Below are 9,031 nucleotides of genomic sequence, written 5' to 3' on the forward strand. Positions count from 1 at the left end.
TTCTCCTCTCCGTCCGCGGGCGTTCCGTCCGCCCTCGCTGAGGGGAGTTCTGCGTGCCCCGCTGAGAAACACCCATCTCTTCACCCCGGCGCTTGTTTTGAAGTGCTTTGTGGAGTTTTTCCTTTGAAATTTAGCACTTCTGATGCCCTCTCCACCCTGTGCCCACCCGTTATCCCGTGTTTTCCAGGCACCCCTCGGCGGTGCGGGAGGGCTGTAGTGGCGCCTCAGCACCGCCGCCCTCGTACCGCGCCTCCAGAAACCCGCCAGCATCATAACATACCGATGAATTTAAGGCGCTTCATGACCGCCTAGTCTCCTCTGCTTTCAGGATGCCTCTGCTTAGCTACAGCATAAAAGCTGCTGATCTGACCTGAGCAAAAGTTACCTACGTGGGGTGAGGATGCTGCACCTGCCAGGTGATTAGGGTTTGGTTTTAACATCTCCTGTGCCCGCTGCTTCGAGAAGGTGTTGATTTGTTGAAGGTGTCAGAAATGCGAGACCAGACCTTTATCATCGGAGAAAAAGTGTTGCTTCCGCTTTAAGCAGCTGAAATCCATTGCTTGATCTCAAGGCCATTTGAGTAAATAAGAAAACATAAATTCCAGTGTGGTTCCTGATTTTTTTTTTGGAGTTTGAGTGGTTTTTTGGCATAACCTTTTTGCCTCTCCTTTTATCATGCCTGAATCAGTCCCAGCTCCAGTAGGGCAAACCAGATAGATCCTAATAGCATTACAAGTTGATAATGCCTGAAAAATTGCTTCTCTGCAATTGCTGACATTTGTTTTCTGATGGGGCAGGAGTACTTTTACAAAGTTCATTAATTGCTTTATGATTTTAGATCCCATTTTTCCCCTATTTCAACTGCCATTTTGTTTGGATTCTTGTCTTTGTGGGACCATGAAGTACATGTTTTTCTATTTTGGCAGAGCTTTTTAGAAAAGCAACAGCATGCATCAAAGAGCTTTCTGTTTACCAAAACACAGGAGATAAAGCTACCCCTCAGTGGTCAAATTATTCCATGTGTATTAGGCCTTAATTATAGAAATCTCTTTCTTTCTTTCTTATGCAGCTTTTTAAACTTGTTGCTCAGCCATTAAATTACAAAAGCTTATTAGGAGCTTGCAGTGTCTTATACACAGATACATTTTATGTACTAAGAGTAATTGAAAACATCTTTGAAAATGCTTGGGAGGAAAAAGCAAGTACAAGGACTAAATGAAAGATTCATCTACTTTAGAATGTGGCTTTCTTTTTAGCATTCAGGATGGTTGACAATCAAATTCTCGATTTTCTATAAAAAGCGTGATGTTTATTTTTAGGTGGGATCTATTTATCTGGGATGTTTTAGCAGATACTACTCAACCAACGCTCCATAGGTCCTGATGGCTTGACATTCCTCCGTGTTTCAAGAAAAGCTGCCTCAGTTGGATGTCAGCTCTGCACTGTTGGTTCACAAGGGATATACTGGGAATTGCAGGAATGAGGAGAGCGAAGGCACACTGTGTTGTAGAGTCTTTACACAAATCACTGATTTAGGGCCTGCCAGCTCCTTTTGACAATAACCTAGTTATCTCTTTACTTAGGAGACAAAAAACCATATCAGGAGGAAGAGTTAGTCTTCCTGTACTCTGTTTACTTTCTAGGGATGCCTCTTTGGAGGCTGTGGAAAGAGTTTATTAGATTTTGGCACTAAACTTTCACTTACGTTATCACTCTTGTGTTGATTGGTAGAAACTTGGACTGTTATTCCTATCCTCAGTTTGTTTATGAAGTAGAGGGAATAACAACATTGAATGAATGGTATTATTACTTGATTTGCCTCATTGACAGTCCTCTTCCACATCTGGTTTAGAAAAACTTGTTCAATCCATGGCTGTTATGAGTTGGTATCCCTGCCTAATACTCGCCATTAAATAGATTAAGTATCCTGCAACTGGAAAGATTTCTTTTCTCAGCCTGTGTACAGGCTCAGGTTCATTTAAGGATTTGGCTTGTGACTGGCAGCTGTTTTAAATAAACAAAGCAAAAGGCACTGAGAAAAGAAAGTTGTATGAAGTATGATTTGAAATATGTGCCTTTTAGGAAGATTGCTGCACAACAGATTAACTCTGCAGTCAGCTTTGACTAGATGTTCATAGCAGGGGCTCCCTATACTTACGCACACACGGGTGTTGCAGGTGCTGCAGCAATATGTGCACTGCATAGCTCCAACTGCCAGTCAATTGGGCTTTGGTGCTTCGGTGACTTTGAAGTGGAGTTTGATGAAACGTTAATCTTTGGTGTGTTTACCATAATAAATAGTGAGAATTTCTTTTTAGTTTCATCCAAGGCATCACAAAAATGTTGGCTTGGACAGCACTGTGGGAATCATGCAAGCCAGCCTTTAGCTCTGAAGGAGAAATAGTTTACCTTGAGATATTTGTTTAAAATATTCACAGACCGCCTCCTTAAGGAAATTTCATTTTCTCAAAGGTAATTTGCTCCTATGCTGTCTCCACTTCTTGAGTGATTCCTCTTTAATTGTGTTTAATCTGAATAATTCCTGTTGCTGCTGAATATTATTTCAATTGCTGTCAGCTCTCCAAAATAGTTCTCTTCTATTGAAGTATCTATCAGTCCTGATTAGTTTCAAGTTAGGCAGGGGAGTCCTGAATCCATCTGTATCTGTTTTGTCACATCCCAGGTTACATTTTTCCAACAGGAAGATTACAAGTAGACTACATAGTTATGATTTAAAAAAACCCTAGTTTTTTAGCCTGCAGGCTGATAAAACCAAGCAAGTCTGCTGTATTTCCCCCAGAGAATTTGAGTTTTTATAAGGGAAAAAGAATGTATGCTAAAATGAAAGATTTATTGCTCAGCTAACTTCTGTAGTTCTGACAGATCATTTTGTGCCCAACTGACTTCAACTTGCAACTCAGTATTATCTCCCCCTTTCTGGCTACCTGTCTTCATTCCCTGTGTTGTTCAATTTTCACTTTTGGCAAGGATGTTGTTAATCTGTTATCATCATTTTGCTGTTGTTGCCTTTTTTTTTTTTTTTTTTTTTTAATTAAACTGAAAATGTATTTTGTAAAACTGTAGCCAAGACAGAGACTTTTAAATTATGATGTTATAATAGTACTTAATTATTGATTGTACAGAATAAGTGCTTGACATTTGTTGGTGGTAGTTATTATGTGTGATTAATTTGTTAGTTGCAGGAAGATGTTTCTGCATAAAGAGAATTTAATTGGAAATATTACTCATATATTAAGAACCCTATTTCTTTTTTCTCGACTAGTGTTTTATTTAAAATTACTTCATAGTCTCTTTTGTTAGAGAATTGTAGGACTTTTCTCATGAAAACTGGCTTGTTACCTACAATTGCACATTATTACCATAATCTATTTATTATGCACTATTAAACTAGATTAATAACATACCAAATAGTGAAAACTATTGTTGCTTTCCAATTATGATTCTATTTTGGTAATAATTTATTATATTACACTATCCTTTAGTGGCATAAGGCTTTTGCATCAGTAAAAGTGATCTAGGCTGTGCCATTAGTGAACTGATGGTGTAAATGACTGGATCTAGATCATTAAATTAGACATTGGTTTCATGACAATAGTTGAGAATGGTTCTTAAGAGCATAAAAGAAGTTTAGATTTTTCTTCCTAATAGGAAGTAACTTAAACTTAAGTAGTCTAATATGTCATTTTTCCACAGTGCTTTCCCACTGTATTTAATGTTGGATTTAAGTGATTTATAACCAATAGGGCAAATTTTGTCCAACCCCAAAGATATTTACAAAATAAGAAGTCTTGCTGGGCCAGGTTTTCATCATGCTAATATAATTAAGTCAGGAGAGATGCTGCTGAACCTAACTGACCACCCATGTGTTAAACTGTCTTAAAGCAGAGGGTTAAGTCCTTTGCCTTTAAAAGCAGTTTTAGTTTAATATTTTTCATGGGGGGAAAAAAAGAGGAATATACTGTTTGGCTTTGTATCAATATAATTTTGTACAGCTCAAAAAATCACTATCTGCTGAAGGAGTTACCAGAAGTTTTAACATGATCTGCCTTGGAAAAGTTTCTTTTTGTGTCATTTACTTACCACTTTCTACTCCATAAGAAAGAGCTAATCTGTCTTGTTTATTCCAGAGAATACGTAACAAATTATTTTCCCTCTTAGGTGCTAAAAACCCTTGGAAAATCTAGGAAAAAAAAAAAAGATTTCCCTAAATCAGTTCTTGGAATAGTCTAAGAGTTACATGTGAACTAGGCCTAGCTTATCAAAAATATTTAGATTCTTCATACATGGTGTTTTTAGTGTTATCTACGTACTTTTGAGGATATTTATTTAGTGGTAGGAAAAACTGCAGAAGCCTGTGCATTAGGCAAGACAGCACTTACCTGGTAAATATGGGGGCCTCCATGTGAAGCGTTTAAGCTCATAAGGAAAAGTTGTGGCACACTGCAGCAAGGGTGCTTGTTGTGAGCTTTGAGCCCTGGGTTGCAGTGCTGCATGCAGGACCGTTCTACAGTGTTCGTGTGACCTTTAGAAGCACATTTAAAAAAAAAAGTTTGAAGTCTTTTGATCCTTTGGAGGAATTCAGAGCTTCTCAAAACTATTGAATCTAATTAAACTTATTAGAGTTAAGAGTCTGCAGCTCTGAGGTATTAAATTAGAAGTTTTCTGCTAGAAACAAATTCTGTAGTGAATTCCTGGCCCTTCTGAAATCCATAAATGCTCTGTTCTTAGCTTTAGTGGCAACGGGTCATTCTGGATATCTTCTGCTCAGCAGTTCCAACTTCTTTTATGGAAGCACTGATAGAAGACTATCAGTGTGCTGCACAGCTCCAGAAATGTAAAATACACAAGTTCTACATTAAAGATAGCTGTATCCATCGTCCTGTTCCTGTTGTTTGTACTCCTGTACCTTCTGTGCCTAAGAGCTTTGACTGTACTGCAGCCTGATGTTTACCTCTCCCTTCTGCATGGGGGAATTTGCAGGTAATTCATGTCTTCTGAGACCTAGCATACAATCAGTCCTTCAGAACTGGGCTGTTCAAGTCAAAGAGTTTCATCCTGGCACAGTTGAGTGTCAAAGCTGTAAATGGAATGCAAGATAGAGCTCTGTGATTCTTGAGATGACAGTCCATTTGGGAATGGAACTTGCAAAGACTTGATAGGAGTGTTTCATCTAACTTAAACCCTCCATATAGTGTCCTGTGTGCTGCCAGAGGGGTCTGCTGTATTCATCAGTCAGGCTGTAGGTGGAGCAGAAATCACAAGGTGTTTTGCACCTTTAATACTCTTTTCCCCTTGTTAGGGTAGGTATCTTCTTACTTGTGCAGAAAAAAAGCCCAAAGATATTAGGACAAACTTCTACTTCAATATTTATTTGAAATAAGTGGATAAAAAACTTTAAAGATATTGTATGATTTATTTGTTTAGACTCAATTGAACTTTTGACTGTAGTAACTAGGTCTAAAAACAAGAGGTTTACATTTTTTCATTCTTTATCTTTCTTTGTGCGTTCTTCCTGAATTTCTCTTAAGCTTCCTGGAGCCTGGGTGGTTGGGTTTTTATTTATTCATTCTTAAATATAGTAATATTATCTGGACTATTGTTTGGCATGCTGTGTTTCTCCTGAAAGAAACAAATAAATAAAAATATTTTCTTTGCTGGTAAGTCTTATGCAGGAAAAGGTGGACAAATGATGAATCACTTCATGATTCTGGCGGTACTGCTCCACCTGAGGACGTGCTACACTACATACTCACAGCAAGGTAAATGTCTGAATGTTTGATTTTTTTTCTTTGGAAGCAATCTACAGCAACTGAAGCATCCAACTTGCTGATTTGTAAGTCTGTGATTAAGTAACATGTTACACATTTAATCAAATTATTCTCTTTGGTAAGGTGATGGAGCAACTTGCATTATTACCTTTTGTGACCCCATTATGCAAAATTGCCTGTTGAATCAACAACTTGAAATGATGTGAAGCCAAAGTGTATTTATTTATTTGCTCCTCCTCTTTCTCCTATGTTTTTGATCTGTGCCGTCATCTTCAAATAATTTATTTCCTTTTTGACAACTTTTGTGGTTTTTTTATCTCTTTCCTTTCTTTTTTTGTCTCATCTCTGAAAAGTTTAGCAGTTCTTTTGTCTCTTTTCTGATTGTGCCACAAGATTCCAGGACCAGATTTTTATTTTTCACACTTTACATATTTATCCAATACAAATACAAAAAGCAGACATGCATATTAGAAGGGGAAAAAGTTCAATATAATGATAACTTCTCAGAAGTCTGTGTATTTTAAGGTAAAAATACTTCTTGTGTACTTGCTGCTAGCAATAGCATTTGGATATGAAGCTGTTAAAAGAAAAAAGAAAATTTTTAATTGACCTTTCTGTGACCACCACTGAGAAGGCATAAGGTCTGCCAGGCTCTAGTCTGCGTTATGGAAATTTTACTGCCTTTTTTTAAGTTGGTGAAGAAGGAAGAGAGATGTTTGGGTTTTTAAAAATATATTTTTTATCATACTGAAGGGGTAATATATCTGTTTCAGACATTTTGTCTCTCTTCAACCTTGAAATTCATGTGTTCACACACCACTCACCCAAGTCTCAGTTTTGAGACTTATTATCAGTGCTCTCCTAGAATGGCAGAACTTTGTAATGCAGGCAAGTCCAAACAGTTGCTTCATTACAGTAACTTGGTTGCTTGTTTTCACATGCAATTGTTTAGGAATAAAATTAGTCTCTGTTGTTAGTCATAAAGCTATTCACATAGTCTTGAGTTAGCTTTCAAGTTAAAACAAGTCTTAAGATGCGTTGATCACTTAATTTTGCTAGGAGGGAATATTGTAACTGTGACTGCTGCAAATACTTCCACGTTAAAATTATGCTACAAAATCCTTTAATACCGACATCGTAACTTGGTGGTCGTCAAGATCTTGGATATATCCTTAACCATACTGTTTCTTGTTTTTTTTTAGTGCTGTGTATAAGCTCCAACTGATGATCTAGACTGTCTTATGCCAGACTCTTTGGAAAATAAAATTGTGTGGGGTGTGAAGTGATATGTCGTCTAGCTGAAGGGAGATAGTGGACACTTGTACAGATGGAGAAAAAACAGAAACTAATGAGACCTTTGTGGGTTTTTTTATCATGTCAATTAAATGTGGCAGGTGGAAGTATTCTTTTTTGTGAGAAAAGGGATGATATTTTAATCTGGACGAAAAGAGACAGGGTCAGAGAGGAGATGCAGGCTTATCATCAATACAATAGGCATAATAGTGACACTTGCAATTAGAATTTGCTAGAAAAAGAGCAGAAAGAGGATATGGAAATTCAGATGATATGCAGAAGTTTCTTTTAATGGTGCACCCTGAAAAAGAAAGGGGTTTCTGCCAACTGGCTGGCTTTTCTTTCAGGTGTATTTATTTCCTTTCTCTGGACTCTTACTTTGTGCTGGTGAATTTCATTGAGAGACAAGCAGAGCCCTTTTCTTCTCCCAGTTCCTCTCTTCTTCCTTTGCTTCAGCAGTGCAGACAGAAAAAATGATAATGGCAAGGGCCAGAGTTCTAGATCAGGCACCTGCTTGTATATGTGAAATGAGATCCCCCAAGAGATTTGGTACACAGTGCTTCAGGTAAATGGAAGATGAACATACAAGTAAAGTTGGCCAGCAAATGAGCAGCTAAGATTACATACTGGAGATGAACAACATTACAGTCAAGTCCTTAGCGTAAGTGGGATTTTAACAGTGTTTATCTTGTTTTCATGGTGAAAGTCTGTAAAATGTGGGAAAATGAAGTGTGTTCCCAAAATAAAGTGATACTCCACTTCCACAGTTAATTTTGAATCGCTGTGTTGTTTTGGTTGTTCTGTCTTCTTGCCTAGTCAGTTGTTGACAGAGAAGCTAATAATATTTCCTTTTTCCAGTAAAACCTAAAACTGATGCTCTGTCATCATCCAGTGAAATTTATCCCCAAGCCATCCACCTTGTTTACTCAGTTTCAGACACCTACTAATTGTCATAGGCACTGGGTTTCCTTATGGCAGTATAATGCTGATGCCCATCATTTTTCAAAAGCAGCTGTGAAGCAGCAGATACGCTTTTTAAGGACCATTACCATAGCCAAAAAGGAAATTTTACTTCTTCGTGTGAAACATTTTGTGTTTACCTCACATGGGCACGAATGTTACCAATTCTGCTTTCACGTAATTTACACATGTTAATCGTTTCCCAGTAATTAAATACTCAAACTGCACTGAGAATTGATAGACGGTGTGTTGCGTATATGTGTCTATATTTCTTTCTCCAAAGCACTTGAGGGTACCACAATCCTGATTCTGAGACCATGTGTTTGAACAGTGAAAATTGATTTCTTCCTCCAAGCTTATCTGAAGAAGCCTATACCAATAGTTTCCTCAAGATTGAAAGCGTATGGTTTTCATTTTGCTCTGACTTCTAGTACCCTTGAAAATGGAATAGGTTAAAAATATCGCACAGAGTTTTTGGATGATTTGCTAAAAGAGAATCCTTTCTTCCAGCAGTTTTTAACAACTTTGTACTAATGGTAAAATATATTCTTTCCTCCATTTATTTTCTAATTATAGTCGGACTTACAAAAACAACAAAGTTGTGTCAGTGTCCGTATTCTCATAGTTAATAAATATGCTTAAAAAGTTTTATTTGCTTCCTTTGATTGACTAGAGATTGTTATAACTGCTGCTTCTCTTGAGCCTTTCATTTCCTTCTCCTAATGTTAAAATCCGTATGTAGGAAAAAACTGCTGCACAGAGGTTAGTGCAATGCAGATACTGCAGGATAAATTGCAGAATGTTTTGGATACATGATGGCTACCAGAAGCATCTATCAAAATGTAGATTCTCAGTCTAAATCTCCTGATTACTTGTGTTTCTTCTAATGATACATGGCAAAAGTCTCAAGTGATTCAGTGGGAGAAGTGTGTCTGGGAGACAGGAGTGGTAGTGACAGTTTTGTGAGAAGGGGCTGCTGAGGTCACTGC

General features: G+C 37.6%; 1 protein-coding gene across 3 annotated transcripts in view; it reads left to right on the forward strand.

The window, feature by feature from the left end:
• Nucleotides 1-59: 59 nt before the first annotated feature.
• The window catches only part of OSMR (oncostatin M receptor), a 34,729-nt gene continuing 25,757 nt past the window's right edge, over nucleotides 60-9,031 (forward strand). The window contains exons 1-2 of one of the 3 annotated variants that reach the window (XM_017730239.1): nucleotides 60-416; nucleotides 5,684-5,780. In XM_017730239.1, coding sequence (XP_017585728.1) covers nucleotides 5,708-5,780 — 73 coding nt within the window. In that variant the 5' untranslated portion in view covers nucleotides 60-416; nucleotides 5,684-5,707. Of the gene's footprint in view, nucleotides 417-5,683; nucleotides 5,781-9,013; nucleotides 9,024-9,031 lie in introns of those variants that run through there. The other 2 variants (XM_017730240.1, XM_017730241.1) reach the window with 2 other exon arrangements.

This window comes from Corvus brachyrhynchos, unplaced genomic scaffold (genome assembly GCF_000691975.1).
Source record: "Corvus brachyrhynchos isolate BGI_N302 unplaced genomic scaffold, ASM69197v1 scaffold42, whole genome shotgun sequence".
NCBI classification, from domain to species: domain Eukaryota; kingdom Metazoa; phylum Chordata; class Aves; order Passeriformes; family Corvidae; genus Corvus; species Corvus brachyrhynchos.